The sequence below is a fragment of the Lepidochelys olivacea genome, assembly GCF_965140295.1.
Source record: "Lepidochelys olivacea isolate rLepOli2 genome assembly, chromosome: 17".
Classification (NCBI taxonomy): domain Eukaryota; kingdom Metazoa; phylum Chordata; order Testudines; family Cheloniidae; genus Lepidochelys; species Lepidochelys olivacea.
The window spans coordinates 10,418,191-10,442,090 of NC_140427.1; the positions used below are offsets into that span (position 1 = coordinate 10,418,191).

At 44.4% G+C, this 23,900-nt stretch overlaps 1 protein-coding gene across 2 annotated transcripts in view; it reads right to left on the reverse strand.

The window, feature by feature from the left end:
* CLUH (clustered mitochondria homolog) overlaps positions 1-23,900 on the reverse strand; it is a 56,422-nt gene that overhangs the window by 27,221 nt on the left and 5,301 nt on the right. The window contains exons 1-6 of one of the 2 annotated variants that reach the window (XM_084651005.1): positions 15,682-16,621; positions 7,091-7,281; positions 4,216-4,387; positions 3,064-3,207; positions 1,360-1,487; positions 494-648 (exon numbers count right to left, since the gene is read on the reverse strand). In XM_084651005.1, the coding sequence (XP_084507131.1) occupies positions 494-648; positions 1,360-1,487; positions 3,064-3,207; positions 4,216-4,387; positions 7,091-7,281; positions 15,682-16,606 (1,715 nt within the window). In that variant the 5' untranslated portion in view covers positions 16,607-16,621. Of the gene's footprint in view, positions 1-493; positions 649-1,359; positions 1,488-3,063; positions 3,208-4,215; positions 4,388-7,090; positions 7,282-15,681; positions 16,622-23,900 lie in introns of those variants that run through there. The other variant, XM_084651004.1, reaches the window with a different exon arrangement.

Consider the following 23,900-nt stretch of genomic DNA (forward strand, 5'->3'; position numbering starts at 1 on the left):
TCACCTACAGCAAGCGCAACACACTCAGTTTAGTTATTATTTGCAGTAACGTAGCACCTAGAAGCTCTAGTCACAGACCTCATTATTTAACACCATCTACAGTCGTGGTAAAGGGTGGGCAAGTAGAATCTATGCCTGGGTTGGCCAACTGCCAGATTTTGCAAGGCTGGGGTAGACATATGCTTCAAGGCATAAGATGGTCACCACAGGGGTCAGGAAGGAATTGCCTCCCATTTCAAACAGCACTGCAAAATTCGCTTGGAGCATAACAGGAAGTGTTACCTTCTTCTAAAGCATCAGGCACTTATCTACTGCTGAGGAAGGATACCAGACTTGACCAAATAGCTCGATCCAGAATGGCAACACCTAGGATCTTGCATAAATGCAGGATTATATTAGGCTACTCACTACTGAGACAAAGACACACTTCATTTTAAGCCAGTTAAGGCAAACTCGCTAGCTTGGGGAGAGGATGAGAGTCATATTTACTCACTGATTCAGGTAAAATCCTCGGGTGGACGCAGTGATACTAACGTGTCGATCCTCCACAGTGATGACGTACAGATACATGAGGTCTCCGTGCATTTTCCGGTTGCCAGGTGGGGGGTTCCAGCCACTCATGGTCAAGACTTTTAGGCACTGCAAAGGCTGTGAAGCATACAACACAAGCGCTTCCATCAGTGTGGATCCCCCGTTTCAGAACACACTTCACATGGCTAGAATGCACACACTTCCATGTCCAAGCTCTCTCTCTCCCTCTCTCACACTCCCCACCCCCACCGGTCCCAGGAATGCTGCTTGCCAAGTTAGTGGTCCTGAAAGTATACACCCACTAAACTCTTTGCAAGTCTTTCCCATGCGATATTTTACATCTCACACCCAAGCATCAGAGCACTGCTCTTTGTCCATAGTTGAAGAGCAGATCCCCAATGGCTTTAGACAGTAGAAGGCATGGATTTCTTGACGCAGTGGTTCTCAAAACAGCAGCTGTTAAAGCGGTATTGGAATCCAAATGGGAAGGTATGGGAAGCACCAGTGTAACTAGACTAAAGCAATTTGAAGCCCCAGTATCCTCGAATTTGCAAGGGCTAGAAACAGAAGCTCTCCCCTCCTCCCCCCACCCTTTCAAGACAATGGGTCACTGTTATAAAGCGATCCACCTATCCCGTGTAGTCTGTGTGCAGAATACTGGACCTTGAACTTTATGCCTGTGGCCTAGCAGTGCTAACGATTCAGCCACCAGTCCAGGACTCAACAGAGCAAGTCCCAAAGGTCACTTCAATGTAACTTTCAATCCCAGAATGTGTCCCTTCAAGAGTGGCCCAGATGGCCATCTTCAAAGATGCAAGAGAACTCTACCTTCCACTCTCTGTTCTGGGGCTGGAGGGCACAGAGGGGTCTCTCTTTGCCACCAGGCAGGATATGTTCAGGAGGGGTGCAGTCAATTTGTTCCATTTCAGTACCTTTCTTCTTCCGTTTTCCACTGTCTAAACAAATGAACAGATAGGAAAGCAATGCTGAACAGTGACTGCCTGGTTGTATGCAGTGCAGAATATTTCCATGTGGGATTCGATCGCTTGAATTCCCCCTCCAGAATTGACCCCATCTATTTGGTCTGTCAGAACTGCACTTTAGCTAGGACCACTGTGCAAACAACTGACAGCTACTCCCTTCTCCCAACCTGACATTAGCATTATAGCAAGAAGTGTTTTTTATTAAGCACCGAGGCTGGAGTTTGCAAAGCGTCCTAAAGGAGACATTTATAACTTCTGCTGAAAGTCATCTTGGGCACTGTTGAAAGGATTTTGGCACCTAACCCCTTTACACTCCTTTGAAAGGTTACCTCTGTCTTGTACGCTAGTGTATCCAGAAATAATATCCACTTTTCAGGTACGCTTCTCAAGAGTGAAAACATCCCAGCATGAATATAACTAGCCTTGGAAGGATTAGATTTTTAATTAGTGAACATCCATTTCACTGTACACACACTAACCAATGGAACAAAGTTTCCGTCAATAATAATGGTGAAATTTGTGTTTGAACCCTTATAAAACTTTACCTTCTTGAATCTCAACGTTGACTGTCATTAAATAAATTGTCTGACCACCCTGTAATTTCTTGCAACTGTCAACATTTAAGATTGATAAAATAATAAAAAAAAGCTTAAAAAATTAACACTGATATTATCTGTCAAAATTATTTAAAAAAAAAATCAAAAATTCTGCCACACCCATATATAACTGCAGCTCAACGTCCCTGCGTTAAGACGCTTCCCAACTCAATGAGAGTGGCTGGGTGCTTCACGCTTCTGAAACTCAGGTCGCTTATGCAGATACCCAAATACAGACTTGGGATCCTAACTTTGGGCACCAGGTTTTGAAAGTCTTGGCCGCTGTTTGAATAGAGAAGCAGTCCCCCACCTTGGACTCTCCCCACTGCACACCTTTAAGTAAGAGCCTGGGAAAGAGTGTCCAACTATGCCCTGAGGGGTTAACAGGCCTTCACGTTACAGATGGGCAAACAGACCCATCCCAGAGAGGAAAGATAGTCCAAGGGTTAGAGCACTAGCCTGGGCTCTGGGAGACCCGGGTTCAATTCCCGCTCCACCACAAACGTCCTGTGTGAGGCTGGGCTAGTCACTTAATCTCTCTGTGCTTCAGTTCCCATCTGCCCCATGGGGAGAATAGCACTGCTCTACCTCACTATGTCCCGTGAGGATAAACACATTAAAGCACGAGGCACCCACATACTGCAGTCATTTAAGCCACATAAGCACCTAATATAGACAGGCAGAGTACACATTAAGTGGCCTGCAGCCAGTGACAGAGCCAGGAAGAGCAGTCAGGACTCCTGACTCCACAGTGTCTCTCTCTACCACCTAACAATAAATTATTTATATTAGGAAAGGAGTGTTGAGAGTTTTACCCTAGGCCCCACTTATATGGGGCATCCATCAATTAAACCAAGCGCTTTAACCGATTAAACAGTCAGCATGGCGGGACGGCTGCATTTTCTACCGCAGCCGACGGGTTCGTCACACCCGAGATGCCTTCTGTCCCATACCTCCTAGGTCTCCTTCTGTGAAGACGCTCAGGAACGAGAGCGAGTTGCAGTCCACACCATTGAAAGCATCTGATGGGTCAAGGCTCTTCAGAAGGTCCCGAATGTGACGCACGTGTATCCTGGCTTCCCGTACCGTGTAGGGCTCTGATCATCAGAAGGAGAGAGAGTCTCAGGGTCACAACAGTTTACTCTCATTGTGGCTCTCAAAGGTCTCCACACACACATACACTCGGCTAATATCCAGGGAGTTCAGCCAGGGATTAATTTCGCCCACCTCATTTTACAGCCGTTCTTGTGCCTCACTTGCTTGTCCTTAGTGAGGGACTCGTTACAAGCACGAACGGCAACTGGCAATTTTACATCACCATCCACTTGCTCGTTGCTGCAGCATGACAAGGCACCTCTGCTGGCGTGAAGGTCTTGCACGCCGCCTGACCTAATCTGTAAGCTTTCGGGGCTTTCTTGGGGAGCAAGTAAAGCCCGTAAGCCCAAACTCCAATAACCAGGTTCCTTAAAAGATGACCCAGCATGGCGTTGGACGCTTCACTGTTCTGCTGGTGTGTTCTGCTCTTGGTATGGGGGCAGCCATGAAATGGCATTTTCCCCTGGTATAGTTGGCATGGGTAAAGCTCACTGGATACAGGAGCACCCCGCACTGTGCAATGGCTGCCCTCCCAGGGCCTTACTTGTTTTATATTATTAACTTCACCTTTTGTGGATACTACCTGGGAAGGAGTAGTTTGCTGGTTACCTAGCCATTCACCTGTAGGCTAATGGTGCAAAGACTAGTGGCAACAGGAAGTTATCCCCCACCCGACAGAAGCTCAGTGGCCTGCATGAAAGGAGTTTGATCTCAGTCCAGTCCCCAGCCATGGAAAGGGGTCACATTGCAAGAACCACCTCCACAAGAGATTTTCTTGTGGCCTGTCACCAGAGGGGCTTAGGACTGAATGGGCCATGGGGTTGGTCCTGACAAGTGAGGGCTAAGGCGAGGAAGTGGCAGTGGGGATGGAGAAGGCCCCTCCCCATCTCCAGAGATGTCAATCAAGTACCTTGTCCTCACTGGCACTAAGTCTGTAGAAAGACAATCCAGGGGTTTCATTTTCTATCACTCAAGACTGTTCCCCTGCCCCCCTAGTTTATAGAACGTGCCTTCAACCACTTTCAGCACCGACCCCTCCTGCAGCCCTTCAATGGTTTTCAGCTCAGCAAAGTTATCCAGGACGTTCCCATCCAGCTGCAGAGAGAAGCAAGTTCGGTGGCAGGTGTCCTCTCTGTCCATCAGCACCTGGTGGATCTCCTGCACCATCTCTTGGGGAGAGACCTTAAAAAACAAAAACAAACAAAACAAATAAATCAAACGAGTTACACACTCAGGTCCACCTCCTTCTTGTCTCTGTGATGGAGGAGGTTAGCCATCTCTCTGCCACCCAAGTTACCAGTGCAGCATGCCAGCAAGTTACTAGGTTTCTGTGTTTCCAGGGATATCTCCGTGGGGAGTGCTGGCAAGGAGCACTGCTCTGTAGCATGCATGGGATTCCTAATTCCCAAGGATGGTCTCTCCATGGCCTGTCCCTTTGTGGTGCAGAAGATGATGGCTTTAGCGCATTTGTGGCCCACTGCATTCTCATGGAGTTTGGGAAGGTCGGATTTAACCCTCCCTCAATGCTCTCTTGGACTTGGTGGGGGGGAGAAACATTCCCACATTGCTCTGCTTCCCGTCGCACCCCCCAAAAAGTATCAGCCATTGTGGTTCTGAGGCATGGAACCATGCAGCACGGGCATGTCATGGCTTGCTGCCGCCGTGCACATAGGGTCCTGGGCATTTCTGGCTAGAAAAGAGCAAACAAGGGAAGATTACACCAATATTAAGTATTTGGGGCCAGATTTTTAAGGATGCCAGTGGCAAAATGGATAATTAGGAACCGAGATGGCTATTTCCCCTATCTAATTTGCTTTGCACACACAACGTGATGCACGTACAGCCACACTGCATCTTGGGGGGAAAATTCAGCCTTCAAGCATGCAGCTTCAGCAACAAAGTTGTCTTGACTTACGTGACTGGCCTACCGAGGCTCCTGTCTAACCCTTCAAACATCATTTAGGCCATTCTCAAGCTATGCAGACCCAGGATGGTTTACATAAGCTGCTGTAAACAGCATACCCTGCTATTATTAGCCAATTAAAACTAACAGGCAAAAGGAATTAAAGGAAAAAGGAGCCAAGTTCAGATTCATCTGGTTGCGCTGAGGAGATCATTTAACTGTATTTTCTGCTGGCCACAGGTAGATACGGTTTCCCCTTCATTTAGAGACTCACACGCCTCCGGGAAAACACTTTCCCTAGGCTGTTCTCAGTGCCAAAGTACAACAGCCGCCCAGCCCATCAAAGCCCATCCCGATCCGCGGGAGCAGATGTTTGTCAATGAGTCACATGCTAGTAGATTCACCCCAACTCCAGTGACAAAAAGGAGCTTCCGGAACAACCCTGCCCTTCGAGCCACAAGCAGGAACTCATCTTAACTCTCCATCACAGCACATTTTTGCACACAGCCTAGCACCATCCCAGAAGCATCTACCAGGAATCCTAGCGACCCAAAGCCAAAGAGACTATGGATTATCATCCCTTTTTTGGGGGGTGAGGTGGGAGAGAGGGCGTGACACTGCCTTTACAGAGGCCACCCCTGCCACTAGGGACTGGCCCACTTTTCACAGCCTCCTTGGCACTTCGCCGCAGCAAGGCTGAGGAACCTGCCCCATCTCACAGCAGCTGTCAATGCCCCAGAGGAAGGCAGGTGAGCAGATCTCTCCCTTAATCATCCTGCCAAGCAAGGCAGCCCTTCTCTGAGCAGCTAGAAGGGCCGGCTGTTTGACCCAACATGCTCAGCCTGACTTTGCCTCCCATGAGCTCACGTTGCCTCTCCAAGCTCCGGACTTTGGATCCTAAATGATTTTTAACCTTGGATCCTGCTGTGCACACCTGGAAACACAATGCCACTGGACTAGAACGACGGGGAGAGAATTAGCCTGGTGGTGCGTGAACGGAGAGGAGAAAGAACTCTTGGAGCGGCCTCATCATACGAAACAAAGCCACTGCCCACACAGACAGGGTTGGAAGGTGTGGTCGTAGGAAGGCTAACGACAGGTGCCCACGCACCAGGTACTAGAGGGAAAAGCACACTGCTACAGGCGCGCTGAGAAATGCGGCCACATCTTCCAAGCGCCATTGACTCCCCGTTTGTTTCAGGATCCAGGGCACGACGCCCTCCTTGTTGTCAATTAAGCTTCCACAGGTTTGCCCCAGGCAGCCTCCAACACTACATTTCCCTTCGCTCATACAGCCTCCTTTCTTTCCCTCTGCATTGTGTCAGCACCGCTACCTAGCTCTGGGTCATTGTCCTCGGGCAAGATTTGGAAAGGGAGAGGGAAAAACAGCCAGCCATGGAGGAAAGGCCTCTTTGTGACCATGAGATGCTGGCTAAGGGTCATTATTAAATTAAACGGACTTCCTGCAAGTGTCGCTCTGCCAAAACACAGCTGCCAGTCACCTGTTCTTTACCCTTCACTCATTGGGAGAGAAGGTCGGATGTGCGGGCACCAACCTCAGAGGCTTCTGGTTAGCTTTTGCCATGCAGTGTATTCCGAAATAGGGAGATCTCACGGAAACAGAGTTCTAACCCCAGCCCTGACACTGCTTTCCCGCCTTCCCCCAACACCTGGAGCAAGTGATTTAACATCTCTCTTCTTCCCGCTCCCCTCACCTCTCGGGATAATGCCGGACCTACCTTCCTCCCTCACACAGATGCGTTGAGAGGATTAATTAGTTAGTATTTGATTAGCTTTGCAAGTGTCATACTATATGCCGGCATAAATGATTAACACGCAAGCCAGCAAGGGTCAGCCAATCTGGGCACAAGCCCCTTTTCCAGTCTGGGTCTTGCCCTTATAACCGCCTTGTTCTCCCCCACTCTCACCTCAATTAGTTCTAAACCAGCTGCCATTGCTGCATCTCCTCAACAGACGCTCACCTGTAGGGAAAAGGGTTCTATCCCCGGAGCGTAGATCTTGACAGTGAAGCCGGTGTCCTGTATGACGATAACTTCCTGGTCGTTCGCATCATCCCCTGGGTCAGCCTCCTCGTGGCCATTCTGCCTGCTCTCCTCCTTGAGGTGCTCGTAAGAGCCGTCACCGTTCATTAAAGCCATGCCAGATGGGTGTTCTAGTCACAATGCGGGAGAGGGGAAAGAAAGATTTAGCAAGGCCCCAAAACAATAAAGCCAGTCGCCTCAGGATGCTTAACATACCAGGCTACCAAAAGCTGGGGACCAGCTTTCAACAATCTGTGGTTTAAAAAAAGCCCAAGTCATTAGATTCCCCCTGCCCCCATACAATTAATGTTTAATAGAAATAGGTGTGCCATACCTTACCACTTGCATACATAACACCCTTTCCCTTGCCCAAGGGGTACACATCTCCCAAAGAGAGCCGAATCAGCAGGGAAGAGGTAGGGAGAAAAAAAAAAAAAAGAGAAACAGGGAGAATGGCTCAGCCTAGAAAAATTCAGTTCAATTTTAAGAACCTTCTTGATGAAAAGATGGGTGTGTGGTGCTTTGCAGCCCGAGGGCAGCTGTAACCTGTGCACCAACAAGTTACGTGGGTTCTTAAATACCTTCCCTTGCTCTCCTGTTCAGCTAAAAGAGGGCAGTTGCATTCCTAACCCACATGTCACGTGGGACCCAAGCTACTTCACAGAAACACAAACAGCTCCCACGCCCCTGTGTGCGTCACATAACTCTTTACATTTTAAAATTACTTTGCAGATGTCTTGCAGTACAATGGGAGAGACTTTGTGTGAAGAACACCACTTCACCTGACACATGCAAAACGAAATAACTTGGTTTTTTTGCAGTTCCTCCATGCCCACCCTGGTGCGGCTGCCTGGACACAGACAGATTCTTACTCAAGGACAACTGGCCATTGGCAGCGTGATAACAGCAGTGATCTGTTCAAAATCCATAATGCTCCTAGAGAGTCATGTGAAATCCCTACAGCTCAATAATTTAAATGAGACTGGGCAGAACACTGGGGAATGTGCGGTAGAGAGAATATTACTGTACTGGTCATGAAGGAAGGGGCTGGCCTGGATGATCTAATAAAAGAGCTACACAAAATTTTATTTAATTAAAATATGCTGTTTCCTAAAAGCTGAAAGCTTTTGCCAGCAGCACATCAGTCTCAGTGAAGTTTTCATCAGGATGGTTTAAGGAGAGACAGTGTCACCTTGTAGCCTGGTGGTTAAGCACAATGACCGGGGATGCGGGAGACCCAGGTACAAGTCCCCACTCTTCCTGATTCAGAGTGATCTGGGGTGAAAAACTTCTGTTCTGGTGCCCTCCTTACCAGGAGACAGCCCCCTTCCCACATCGAAAGATACTTTCTTTTGGGAGGTGTGGGGGGGGGGGTTAAAAAGGTTTTTTTCTTTGTTCCAATACAGAACTAAAACAAATGTCAAAACCTCAAAAACTGCTGTGAAATGAAATTATCATCCTCTTACTCGATAGGTTTTTTACATTTCTACTGCTTCTAGGCAGTTACTGTCTCATCCCCAGCTGCACTTCTGGGTATTTCATAGCATTTGCCTAAACTCCTTTAACATGCCACTTCATTGTTGTAGATGATTCAGGTGAAACCAAGCATTGTGACGCTTCAATATACATCAGTGAGCATCAGCCACCCTACCCGCAAAGCATCAGCTCCTTCTGCAGCCCCAAGATGGTCAAGTAACCACTCAGTCTCTCACTTTTACCATCTGGAAAATGGGGATAAACATATTTACTTGCCTGCCTCTTGTAGGGGCCACGAGACTTAAGTAATTAATGCCAGCAAAGCGCTAAGCGTTCTCTCCCATCGGATTATTATTCTGGTATTATGGCTTCAGATTAAGATCACTCCTAATTTATTGGCCTCCTACCTGCAGATGACTGTCAAGGCCAAATTACAACAGAGAGCAGGTGCAAGAAATGGGACAGGAAACAATTTCTCCCTATCCAATGGGACGGGGTAAACAGCAGAGCTGTTTTAACAGCCTCTGGTGCCATCGGCAGTGACTGCCCAGATGCTAATGTTTAGTGTCCCTCTACATGTGCCTACATGCTGTGCTTTGACAGAAACCTACGAGCAGAGCTGACTAAAGGCTCCACTAGGATTCTGACATGCCCAAGCCATCCTGGGAAAGAGGAACGGACACACTGCCCGAGCAACAGTGACCCGAGAAGCTGGGTCTTTGAAATGCACATCCCCAGAGCCTGGGGAGAGGCACTCCTTGTTACACCTATAGAGCAGAGCTCCCTTCAGACAACCTGGTGCACAGGGGGATGAGGCCACAGGATGCCCCTGAAATGCTACCTCTTGGGTTACTAGCGTCGATGACAGCACTATCCCTCCCTTCCCACATAACCTGACTTCTGGAGCCTAGGACAAGGCTGGATCCTGCAATCGGAGGGGGAAGTTCTCCCTTGTTGTGCTCTAGCGGACGTGTAGGTGGGGAGACAGGGTTTAGCCCCAAGGGTGCTACAGCAGGCCCCATGTACAACAAGCTATTTTAGACTTAGGGGAGCTTTCACTTGGTGTCACCAGACCCGCAAAGGCCAGTCTTTATGCTCTTCCACCCAGCAGCCACCCTGAAGCTCTTGCCTGCAGCCCTGGCAAACCGTATGGGCTTAGTACAGCAGGCCTCACACCAGGATCCCACTGATGCTATAATCAAGCCAACATTTGCTGCTCTGCACACGCGTGTCTATCTCACCCAAACAGACCCACCAGAGATACCTAGTTTGGACACAACAGCCATTCCGGCATCATAGCCCGTAGAGAGGAACATGGCCAATTGACATTCTCCAAGATTACTACCTTTTTCTATAGCTACAGAGGCAGGAAACACGTCAACTGGAAACACTTCTAAGTTCCCAGCAAGTAAGTGAAGTTTCCTAAAAAGCAAGGGGAAATTAACTGACTTGCTCAGAGGTGGGCTGTTCTAGAGACGGGCATGCCACTCATTTTCCTGCTAGTGTGTGGTGGTTTTTTTTTGCTGAGGCATCATGGGCTAAAAAATGCTGCAAGCCAGGACTACCCCGGCTCCAAGTGTGAACTGAGCAACACCAACTGGTCATAGATAAGTGCTATTAACTCCATCTACCCAATCAAAGGAGAGGCTGCATATGAGCTTTCCTACATAAATTCAGGGCTATTTCTATTAAATAAATTCTAAATTTCTAAATAATTCAGCTTCTGTTTATGACTTTCCAGGGCTATAAAAGTTACAAAATAATGGTGTGAGCACCGTTTTGGTGGACTGCTTCCTAGAAGACCTCGCCACATCAAAGAGCTGCTATCATGCAATATGGTGCAATATACTCCCCACTGGCCATCACGAAAGGATACGAATTGGTAAAGCTATGGGGCAGAGAGGGGCAGCAAAGAGGTGGCAGTTTAAGGCTTACTTGCACCACATGATCCAGCTCTAGCCAGCATGGTCTCACGTTGAGGAGCAAGAAATTAATCCTGCACCAAAAGAGAGCAGTAGATTAACCCAATAGTTTAGGTCGCCTTCGGGAAAAGAAAGACGGTTTTACAAATCAGGAAGGGTTTTCAGGACATTGCCGTTTCCACACAAGCGGTCTCTTTCGTTGCAACCGCAACTTGGAGCGCTGCAGGGGTGTCTCCTCAGGGTAAGCATCGCATCCTCTCCAGTGACTCACAAAGCCTAGAAGAGATTTGCATGGAAGTTTCGCCTACCCACTTTTAAAAGGAGTCATCAACTTTCACGGCTGCTCTGTAGAAGCAGATAGAAAGGGAAATGACACACAGAAACAACGTCAGCTATGCCAGCGTTTTCCCACAGAGAAATGCCTGAGGTAATCAAACAGCACAAAGAGGGAAAGGAAAATAAATTTTACAAGTTCACCTTCAATAAAATTTAAGATGGTTAGTAAGAAAGGGATTTAAAAAAAAAAGAAAGAAAGAAAAGCTAGGCTTTTTTCTTAGAGGCAATGCAGTTTTATTTTATAACTCTCAGTCCAAACCTGGAACCAGTGTGTTGTGCTATTCTAACAATGGATATATCACATGAGTAAAGTTACTCATTTCTTCAAATTACAAAACATTTCTGGGCATCTCTCCTGTGTTTTTTAGGTTTTAATTTACAAACGGATGTGTTTGTAGGACTGAGCCCCTACTCTGTACAAGAAAGTGCAACACAAAATATTTTAAAAATACAGTAGGGTAATTTACTGAATCACAACTGAGAACTGGTTGTGTTCTTTTCAGAAGCCTTAGGCCAGAAGCCCCTCCTTTCTTATCCTGATCTTATCACTATAAACAGAAATATGGACATTCATTCTACTTCTACATTAAACCTCTAACCAAACTGCTTTGTGGTCACAACTGTTAGAAGAACCTGGAGGTTAAAACTATTATTTAAAGTGACAATACACACTTACAGTAAGAATCCTCTGGGTCAAAGCCCATCCTCACAGGCTCTACTAAAGTGACTGAACCACGTTTTCTTTGGGCAGACACTTCAGCAGTAACTAAATATTCTGGGCCATTGGTTCACATCACAATCTTCACCTGTGTTCAGGTTCTGCTGATCACTATGTTGAAAAAACAAGCAAACCAAAATATTATGGTGAAAACCAACTCTTTAGAGGGAATAGAGAACCCTGTAGTGCTTGATCAAATTACATCACACCTGATGTAACAGTTTAAGTAGAAGAATTAGTTTCTATCTACTCACATGGACAGACCAAAAAAATATCGAGACAAGACACCATATTGTGATTCTCTCTATTTGTACTGAACCCACACATGATGTAGGCACCTCTCAAAAACAATTAGCTCAAGGTCCCTGCCAAGGTGCCATTTTCATATCTGAATTTGAATCTACTTCCTGTAAGAAAGAGAGGTAATGGAACATCAGAAATTTACATCCATAATGTTCAAACAAGCCAGGGAAGTATCCAATAGCTAAGTCAGTGGTTTTCAATCTATGATCCACAGACCCTTGGAGGTTCACAGACTCTGTCTAAGATTGCCAAAGGGGTCCGCACCTCCATTTGAAATTTTTTAGGGATCCACAAATGAAAAAAGGTTGAAAACCACTGAGCTGAAGTTATTCTGTTACTTCAAGAGACAACAATGATGCCTTTTAATAGAAACACTTTACTGCAGATTTCATCCTCAGGCCTAAGACACAGCGGTATAAATGCAGTCCCAAATTAACCTGCTAACAAGTTACATCCCAAACTTAAGAAATAAGCGACACTGTCAAAATAAAGTAAGGTTTTTAGTATCCCCTTACCTGCATTTAGCAACACTATCAGCAGACTGTTAAAGATGAAGGAATCAAAAACCTACTTTGTCCTTACTCATCTTAAGCATGAGCCTGTCACCACTGTGATTGCAGGTTCATTCTGAGGGTACAAACATATCTTCACAGTCTGAAATTGGTGTCCAAACTCCAAACACTTGTCTTGCTTTTAAGCATGTCTGCAAACTGGAAATGCACACTTGGCACAATGATAAAAACAAATAAGAACCCCCAGCATGCTAAAAGCATTCCCACCATCTTCCTAGCTGAACCCAAGATAGGATTCAGGACCAAAAATTTCATATTTACAGCAGTGCAACACCATGGAGCAGCAGTAATGGAGCAGAAAATGTGGCTATTGCAGATTCACAGGGGCAGAGAAGAGCAGAATCTTTGACCCCAGGAATTTTATACTCTGCTTCCAATAATCTGGGTGGAAACAGAAGCCTGACAGGATTATCACTTTGATCCCAGGTTTAAGTGACTAATATTTAGATTTAAGACAATATGCCATCATGTGCCAGCAATGCCCCTCTGCCATGTACATTGGTCAAACTGGACAGTCTCTACGTAAAAGAATAAATGGACACAAATCAGAGGTCAAGAATTATAACATTCATAAACCAGTTGGAGAACACTTCAATCTCTCTGGTCACGCAATTACAGACATGAAGGTCGCTATCTTACAACAAAAAAACTTCAAATCCAGACTCCAGCGAGAAACTGCTGAATTGGAATTCATTTGCAAATTGGATACTATTAATTTAGGCTTAAATAGAGACTGGGAGTGGCTAAGTCATTATGCAAGGTAGCCTATTTCCCCTCGTTTTTTCCTAACCCCCCCACGACATTCTGGTTAAACTTGGATTTATGCTGGAAATGGCCCACCTTGATTATCATGCACAGTGTAAGGAGAGTGGTCAGTTTGGATGAGCTATTGCCAGCAGGAGAGTGAGTTTGTGTGTGGGAGGGGGGGTGGGGGGGGTGAGAAAACCTGGATTTGTGCTGGAAATGGCCCAACTTGATTATCATACACATTGTAAAGAGAGTGGTTGCTTTGGATAAGCTATTACCAGCAGGAGAGTGGGGTGGGAGGAGGTATTGTTTCATGGTCTCTGTGTATATAATGTCTTCTGCGGTTTCCACAGTATGCATCCGATGAAGTGAGCTGTAGCTCACGAAAACTTATGCTCAGATAAATTGGTTAGTCTCTAAGGTGCCACAAGTCCTCCTTTTCAGAAAGAAGCAAAATGGGGGGGGGAAGGGGGGGGTGAGCAGGGGGGAACATAAACCTGTTCTCCAAAGCATTTCCACTAAGAACAGAAGCCAGCATGTCTGCTAAACTCCTAAGCACCTTTTCGGTAGAATTCAGCAACAAGCTGATCACAGCTGGCCCGAGTTTTAAATAAACACGTTATTTCTAAAGACTGGCATTGTAACGGCTCACACACACGAGTGCTCCTGCAACATATCACTCTGGTTTATTGCTACGGATACTGCCTCCTGTGGACAGTACCAACCTGAAACGCAAATCCGATCCCGCACGGAGTTCCAAGTAGCTCGGCTCCTGTGTGTTTTATGACATCACACCAGAACCCTCCACTAAGCTACCTTGCTTGCCTTCACTGACCTCACTCACTTATTTTACCTACCAGACGGGATCTACTGAAAGAGAACTAAACTGTGTAGCTATCCAACAGTACCAGCTGTGACTCTTTTGCCATGTTGCCCGAACCTAGGGGCTAATCCTTTGCACAGCTCCCAGTTTAAGCACAGGGAAGATGGAGGAGGAGGAGCAGGATCCTGCCCCATTCTACAGAGCAACTGCAGAGCTGCTTAGAGGCCATTTCATCCACAATGGCCCAGATAACCCTGCCCATCCAGAGGGAAACGGAGCCAAAGACTTACAGAGCTGTACTTCTGATCCCTCCCTTCCCCAGGCCTGCCTTCAGTGCAATAATGTGAAGAGCCCCTTGTAATCCAGCTTTGGCCATTGAACAGCAGAATCATACCAGGAGATGCATAAACTGGGGCTGGATTTGCCTAAAAATAAAAAGGAATATCAGACTAAATACCTTAATTCTTCATGCAGAAGTTTGCACACACTCTGGTCTAACCACACACCTTATGACACTATGTATGCACAGGCGATAGCCACATATAGTTGGCAGAATCACATGGAAGACCATATTTAGCAGGTATCTTTCACAACCTCAAAGACAACATCCTCCCACCCACCACTTTGAACATTCTAGACCTTGAAAAATAAAAATAAAGGGGGAAAATGGCCACAGAAGTGTTTATTCTCTTCCCCGCCTTAACCATGGAACTTCACCCTGAGAGCGACATTGGCCCACGGTTAGGGTTCCATTCTCTTACTAGGCTTTAGTCATCAGATCATGCTACCTCTCTGCAAAAGAAGAAATTAAAAGTTAGCTTGTAAACTTCATGTTATATTTACACACGCGGAACAAAATTTTCATATTCACTCATCCATACTGCCCATAAGTACGCATCGTGCCTCAATATATAAAATAAAGAGGACCAACTGGTTCTATATGCAGACCGTTAGTGTTTCTTGTGCAGTTCCTAATCTGTGTATAAATGCATAAATTTAACACTGCAATAGCTTACTCTTGTAAAGAGCCAGGGGAGGGAGCTGGATGCAAAAAATAACCCCAGTTGGTTGCACAAGTGCAAATGCACACTTGGATTTTAAAAATTAGCCACCCTAAAATATCTTGTGTCTAAGTATAGTTCTACACAAACCTGCAATTTTTGCACGTTACCATAGAGCTGCACGTAGGAAAGAGACCCACTGAACACATAAAATCTCTTTAAAAGATCACAACCTTGCAATTTCATACCGCAACTATTCCTTACTGAGCCCTAGTCACTTGTGAAGTCAGACGTTTAGATTGCAGTGATTGAGTTCTGTGCCTGAGGAAAGTTTGCTTTCATAAAATGGAAAAAGGAAAAAGCTTTTGTGCAAAAGGGATGCTGGCACATACCAAAGGGATAAATAAATAAACAAATAAAGTCACCTTGTGACAGAGCAAACATGGGATATTTCAGCCCAAAAGGAAAAAAAGTTTTGAGTTCGTTAAGGGAGTGAATACAGAGTCTGAATGGAACTTTACTTCTTCCCAGCATACCTCTCCCCTCATAAGGGCATTTTATATATATATATATATATATTATATATAAAAACACACCCACACCCGGAAGAATAAAAAGTCACTCCCCAAGCACCTAAAAAACAAAGCTTCCTTTTCCTCCTCCTCTTCTTCTGCTTTGATGGCAGTGTGCTCACTTCAAGATCAGGATCAAGGTTTAACTCATCATCTAGGTCAATTGTAGGATTGGTCGGTAAGTAACAAGTGCTTTTATCCTGGATCATATGTGTATTCTCATCTGTAACAACAGACAAGACTGTCTCTTGGATATTCTGGCTTTTCTCAGCCTTTCCAGAGAGATTAGATTCAGGCATTTCAACCGTTTCACAGCTCCCCAAGTTAGAAATGTTAGTTCTGTGTTTTAATTGGACACCTGGAGCGGCTAACGATGGTTCCAAATTGGAGGCTTTTCCCCTTTTAGAGAGGTCTTGGTTTTGCTGCCAATCAACAACAGGCATTCTGTGGGCTGCAGCTCTTTTGTCAGCTGGAACAGGCTCTTCCTGGTTGCACGATTTAGAGTCTGGGCCATTGGCCTCAAGTTTCCCGCAATTCTGGCAGGCCTCAAGTGACTGAGAATAATTTAACTGTGTAGCTGATCCTTTCTCAAGGTCGACAGGAAGGACGGCCAGAGCAGAAGATGCCTCTGCCTGCTTTATTAAGCTAGCAACAGCAACACTGAGTTTCGAGCAGCTGTTTTCAGAGGCCTTCATAGTTTCTTCGCTGCCCTTCTCCTTGGGTAAGCCTTGAACATATTCTGGCCATTTCTGCAGACTTTCATTCGATGCATTGCTGAGAATAATGTCCGGATACAGTGGCATGCATTTGCAAGCTTCCGAGACATCTAACTTCATTTGAACAGGGAGGGAGACATCAGGAGGTGCAGTGCAACTAATGGGAGATTTGGGTAAGAGAGGGGCCCTCTCAGACGAATTAAAGCTGTGTGTCTGGAAGATTAGATCAGTGACATGTCTGCAGCAATTTGCAAAGATACTGTTTCCCATGATTACAGGTTACACAGATAAAAGACCAAACAGGAGAAGTAAGTTTTGTTTGCAATCTCGTTTGTACACATATATTAAGTACACAACAAAGACAGGTCTCACATCATCTACAGTTTGGACTTGTTAATGCCGCCACGTAGCTAGCTGATCAGATTTTCTAAGAAAATTCTTACTTGAACCCCATGAGACAAAAAGCACAAGACTAATAATTTAGATTGCCAGCACGCAAAGAGACCTATGTCAGAGAATAAAGAAAATATTCTCTTAAACATTCATCTGTTTCTTCCCTTCTAATATCTTACGCAGATTTAAACCTTGAATTCACCATAGTGGGAGTTGTCCCAAAGTTCCTTCCAGTGACCTTCATCTTCGGAACATCTCTGCCTCGGTCTTCAAAATATCAAGTTGCAGAATGCCAGGACATCCACAAAGTAAAAGGAAAGTTCCCCAAAGCTGAAGACTTCCTCCTCTTCCTGCTGCCCCAAAGACAGGAGAAAAAAATCAAAGTTCTTCAAAGTACCTAAGAAAGAGAGAGAGGATACTGGGCTGACTGTTAAAGCCCAGCAATGAGTTATAAATAGAATGGTGATAGCAGGCTCTGTACCGATGCAGTATGGGACCATGTTACAGCATTTCAGCTCTGCCAAGTTTAACAACAAATAAGATGCATTGAATTACAAAACAAGGCTAGTTACTATGGCACGCCTAGGCTCATGCAGAGCCATCCATATAAACCGGATTGGCATAAAAAGGGACTGTGGTGAGCGAACGAGGTAGAGAGAGTTGCCAAATGAGTTTTCTGGCCCCACAAAACGCCTCTGTTTCAAACTAACTTTAGGAATCCCCTGTAACTTTGCAGGAGTTGTAGATTATAGATTTTCACCTTGTAACAAGAGCACTAAAAACTCTACTCTCTCAATAGGCTACAATACAAATCAAAGTTGCCAGACAAGAGTATTGAAAGGACAAAATTAAGCCACATAACCCGACCACCCTCCTTGTTCTTGTCCTATTCTATACATCAGTTCAGGATAAGCACCACTAATGCGTGGGTACATGTGCCCTAGTAAAGTGTCTAGTAGGCTCTTAATTATATTTGCTTCTGTGGTGTTACTGGACAGTTATTTTCCTTTGGAGACAGATCCTCTAATGAAAGCTACATTGGGAAAAAACCTTTTCAGGGAAGATTATAAGAAAGTCATGTTCCAAGATAGATACTCAGTCTGAAGAGCCAGAAGATTTGACTCTGCAATGGCAAGTTTTATGCTCCTAGTCAAAGCATTTCTTTCAGTTTTGCTTAAGTAATGTTAAATATTTGTATCTAGTTTAATTGTAATTCACTCTTGTGAACTCTATGTCCATGTATACATAGGCCAACTCCAAATTTATGGAGGTAAAAAATAAGTCCGGTCTCTGCTGTGAATGTCTCAAGAGTCTGTCTTCACCCTACACCATATCATAGACACATTTGTTAACAGTCAATCCCACACCCATATACATAACAGAAGAATCATTTCTCAAGAAAATTTTAGGAAGTTAGAGCCAATCATCATAGCAGAATTTTGTACTCCAGCTAACACCCTGCCAAGAAGAAATGGAATGAACAGGTTGAAAAAAAAACAAACAAAACAAACAAAAAAACAGGCTGAAAGTTCTTTATACAAAATTAAATCCCCGATTAGCTTCTATTGTTCTTGTATTTTGCCTTTTTAAAAGAGCAGGACAAAAATCTCTCCCACCGAAACTCATTCTAGCTCCAGATCCAGTCGAGGCAGCTCAGATTTCCTTTTATAGGACTTCTGTCTCATTACCCCTTTTATAAGTAAGACGCAGTAAGGGCCTAAGAAAACCCTTAGTCACGAGAAGCCCCATTATCTTCAGGATATAGTGCCAAGTTTGAAATGCTTAAAAACGCCTACTTCTTCCAACTAATGTCTCTTTCAGAAGCACAAAAAACAGGGGAGATATACTGACAGCTTCAACTCTCCCTCCTTATACACAGAAGCACAAGCTGTACATGCTCCAGACTTCAGTTTAAAAACCCTTTGAGTTCATGTGGGTCTTTGTGCAAAAGACAACCTCCGAGAAGAGACCTTCCTGGTATAGACTCGTTCCATTTTAAAATGGCGTTGCTAACTGCAACAAATTTAAACTTAATTCTAGTTACCAAAGCTGTAAATTCACCAACTTTATCATTTTACTTCTACCCAATGTGTATAAGGCCCCTAACTGGAAATAAAGAGCCAAACAGAGACCTAATTTAAGCAAATGCAACTAGCATAGGAGCTGGATCTACTTACTCCATGGGGAAATTTTGGCCAAACTGTTAGCTCAGATTGAACAAGTTATATTTAAGCTATTTGTACGCACACTAAAGGCAATAGAGGTTTAAGGACGAGCAATAAAAAAAATATCCTCGATAAAAACAGCAAAATTCAGCTAGTTCTAACTGGACCTGAACAAGAGAGAATGTTCTGCATACAGCACAAACTACAGTATTTTAGATTCATTCGAAGAAAGTTAACCAGATACAGTGAAGGCATTGGGGAGGGGGGTTTCCACTTGTAGTGGGTGATATTTATATAGGAGGAAGCAAGTTTAATAGGTACCCCAAAAGCTTATGCCATCTTCAAAGGAGGATTGATTATTTCCTTAAGATTCCATCGAGAGAGACAGGATGTCATGGAAACTGCCTCTCTTCATCCCATCAGGGGGCACCTATAACCTGGAGGTTCCAACTTTCCAAATTAAAATTCCATCATCTCTTTTGATGCAACCAACACATTTTCCTTAGCAAATGCCCCTAAGTGTGTTGGCGCTGTCCCCTGTGATCTGTAATCCATGTTTATTTTAAACCATCTGTAGGTACCATTAAGGGTTATAAGCATCACGTTTAGTCTCCAGAGGCTGCAGGACACACAGAGTTGCATCATGTGAAGTTCCTTCACTCCCTGTAGTTTGTAGCTGACCAAAAAAGCTCATCAACCCTACAGCTAAAGCGATGCCCATTCCAGTTAAAACAGGAGGTAAACACGAGATAGAAAGTGCTGTATTGGGAGTCTCTTCTGTGGGCACTACATACAACACCACGGATATTTAAATGGGGAAAATTCTTCACTCTTTCAAAGAGAGTAGAGTCACACCAGAATCTGATCGGTTAGGCCCAACCATGCTCAAGTCATGTTTAACAAGAGCTGTTCTAGTTCAGGTAGACGTTTGCACCTTTTATGCTCTTTCGTGGATACCGGAAAAATAGTTTTGCTGTAGTTGACCCTCCAGGCCACATTCATTTGTGCTGCGTCAATCTTGCTGGCTCAGAGGCTCTTTCCTGCAGTAACTGAAATGCTTTCTAAGCTTTGGACTTTTAGCATCTTGGGTCCCTCTCCTACACTGGCCGAGTCTGGGAGTTACATTTCAAACCATTTCCGGCATAGTTTGGCTGGGCAAAACTTTTTTTTAAAACGTGGTCCTACCATTGGCTGGCCAAAAGGCTTAGCTGCAATGGTAAACAGTTCAAACACTGCTCCCAAACTGTGTCGAAAGGCCAGAGCCTACGGCAAAGTGCGAAGTTCAAAAAAACACATATCAGCAACTACAGGAGACTGTGTCTTGACTTCCCAAATGGATGGGAAAAAACCCAAAACAAGACTGATGGGTGAGGGCACCTTAGGGTGACCAGATGTCACGATTTTATAGGGACAGTCATGATTTTTGGGGCTCTCTCTTATATAGGCACCTATTTCCCCCCCACCCCCCATCTGGTAACCCTAGGGCACCTGGACCCCAGAACAGGGATAATTTTAACATTGGTTTGGTTTTCTGGAGTTAAAGAGACCCTACAAAAGGAAATTTAGGTTAAGGGCACTTCTAAAAATCAAGAGTATTAGCAACAGATAAGGAATTTTGTTTTAAGTGGACTGCTCCTTTAAAATTTTCCTTCAGAGAAGAAAGGGTAAGGGGGAGGGAGAAGACAGAAATGCAGTAGCAAAGATTTCAAAATACAGTAACAGAGATATAGCTTTTCCTGAAAGCTGGAATGAAGTTTATTCAAATGAAGGTAGTTCGGCCCCTCCCTAAGGGCAAAGAGTTTGTTACAGGGACAAAAGGTCTGTACTTACTAAGAGCCAAAGACAGATTAACAAATTATTCTAGTTAAGAGCAGTTTAAAAAAAAAAAAGACAAAACGCAAAGCTCATCCATTTGGAGTAGCTGACATATGGTCTGTACAGTAAAGCTTGTTTAATTGAAATGCTCATGTGCTTACTGAGATGAGAACCAGTGTTTTTACTATTATTTATGCAGTGCCTAAGTGCCTTCCAGCACAAATGAAAGACCTGTACCATGCCCCAAGGATCTTACAATCTAACCTGAGGCATGCCGCAATGGGGCAGGGGGAGGGAGAACTGAAGCATAAAGAAACAGGGAAGAGGAGAGTTACAGTAATGACTGGTTACTTTATGTGCATATCTGGATTTTTAATTTGGCAGAATAAAGACCCTCCCTACCTTCCCCCAAGTTCATATGGTTTTTCCCTCTTCCTTTTTTTAGGCCTCGTAAAAAATTAAGTCTTTAGGGCCTTGTCTACAAGAGGGGATTTTAGCAAACAATTTCCACCCAGGGCATCACGAGTTCCGGATGCAAAGGGGAGGGTTACTTTAGAAGAGTCCCTCATGTAGAGACTCTCTGCTGGGAGACATGTCCACCACTGATGTTGGTGCACAGGCCTGTAGAGACAGTGGTGTCTGAAAGTGGATCTGCTTCCAAACACAAAGCCAGTCATGGATTTCAATGCTGAGGGAGCGAGGTCCTTCTACTGTGTCTGCTCTAGCCAAATCCTACACTGTCCCCTGACTGTTACTTTTCAAATATAGAACACAATACAGGAACGTCAGACCCTTAAATAACTCCTCAAAATAACGGACTGCCTAGATTGACCAACCAAACATGTGACAAGAAAGTAAACAGAGCCTCCAAAGTTGCCACCTGAATTCCTTCCTGATTGCTATCACTCACAGGCAACCTAAGACAGAAGCAATGCTCTCCAGTCTAAAGATCAGTCCCTTTTAAAACTTCCGTGGTTGAGTGACAGACAGTCATAGCAGATCCTTAGATTAAACAGCAGTCTCCTGACCTTGTTACTGCTGTACAACTGCACTCGCGTCTCAACAACAGTCTTCCCACAATGCCTGTTCAAATTAATGGCGCAACAAGATGTACCTGGAACATGTGGCAGACCTAGAGGAGTTGTACCTAGGAAAGCGGGGAAAGGCAGCTCCGAGAGGCGCTAAAAGAAGTCGGGTGAACAGCATTCCTTTGAGCTGACTATATTATTAAATCTGCACATGAGACAAGCTCAGATTTGAAGCAGTGACAGCAGTAAAAATGCTAGTAATCCAGGAAATGCATTTTCACTGTCTCTTGACTTTGTATACGTTAACTAAACTGAAGGGTTAACTATCCTATAATTGTCCTTGCTGGAAAACATTACATGAACAAACAGCGTGCGGGTTTTTAAAAGAAAGGCAATCTTCATGCAAGAGAAAGAAAAGATTGCTTGTAACTGATGAAATGCCAACTCAGAGTTCAGCAGCTACAAAATTACACCCAGCGTCCACCCAATACTGGAACTGCTTAAAACAAAGTAACGTTTCACTTATTAGTGTAACATTATTAAGCAATACACAGAAATTGTCACACTGGAACCAAACCTTGATCTCTCTCACCTCAGCACATGACAGAGAGCCAGGAACTCTGACATTTTAATGCCAGCTCTGGCAGACTCCTTCTGTGGCTGTGCACAAATCATTTAACTTCTCAGTTTCCTCTACGGTGATCACAGGGATGTTGGAAGGATTCATAAGTAGCATAGGTAAACTGGTTTTAGGCCAGAAAGCATGCAGTATCTTGCTCCTGCCTATGGCCTACACCTGATGTTTTAGAAGAAAGTGAAAGTCCTCCAAAATGTACCTGGCCAACCGTGCAATGCTGGAGAGGAATTATTTTTCCACCCAACACCAGCTAGAAATCAGTTAATGCCCTGAAGCACAAGATTATGCACTGTAATTTTTTAACTAAGTTAGTGGAATGGCAAACACATCGTCCATTTGAAAAAAAAAAAAACCTGAAGGGGGAAAAAAAAATGTGCGCTCAACAGGACATTCCTGCATCCTTGAATTACTTCAGTCCAGTCCACTCAGTCACCTAAAACAAACAGACTTCGGCTTAGGTATAAACTTCAACAGCTTATGGACTGCTAAACAATATTTAAAAAGTGTCAGATCAAATATAGGTGCAAACTTCTCTCTCACTAGGATGTAGGTCTTCCACAAGGTGTACAGCTCTCACCCTTTGCTTTATGTCCTTTTTTAAAGGAAACAAAAAAGCTGATCAAGAAAGGGCTTGAGTTTGGGATCAACATTCAAGTTTATAAGACCCTCTGCACAATACTTAAAAAAAAAAAAAAGTACAAATCTGAGCACCTTTCAAATTAAGATTTAAGTTTTATAAAATGAGATGCATGCTTTAATGTGTCTTTAGGGCTTGTGAAAGGTGCCCTGTTGAAAGCCCTCAAGATAAGGCCCTCTAGAAATCCACAGTACTAATAGAAGAAGGACAGCAGCATTGGGAGCTTCCCAGGTGCACCCCCAGCATTCCTATGGGTGAGCCCCTCTGCTAAGACTGACAATAGAAGGTAGTGATTTTAACATCTGACTATTAAGAAATGGACTAAAGTCATCCACTCACAAATCACTGAGCAACCTGATCACTGGTCACTATCAACCGGCAATGGATTTGAATTAGAGACCTATTGGCAAATGGCTCCATATCCCCCTTACCCAGTGCTTCAGTTGAGCCAGGGCTAAGCCCTGGCACATCTATATTTGGCAGTTCATAGTGGGCTTGCTGTGTCAGTTATGAAAGTAAAAAAAATTACTTGAGCCTTGGCACCTAATTGCTTGAGCCCCAGAATGTCTTTCATTACAAATTAAGCACTGCCATTACCCACTCCCTGCAGCCTCCAAATTTAATGTTACAGGACAACCAGATGATAGATAACCAGCTGAGCATGCAATGTTCTGTCAAACACTCTAATGTCTTTTTTTTTTTTTTGGAGGGGTGGGAGGGATTATTCTGCATATTATTTTTAATTATCCTAATCTGGCCACTTAATTTTTGAGATTAATGACCCTTCTTGAATATTTTGTGACAGCTCTTAAAAATGTTCAGACTTCAGTTGTTACAATAACGTTAAGATATTTTGTTAATAGCGAGAGACTAAGATCCAGAAACACTG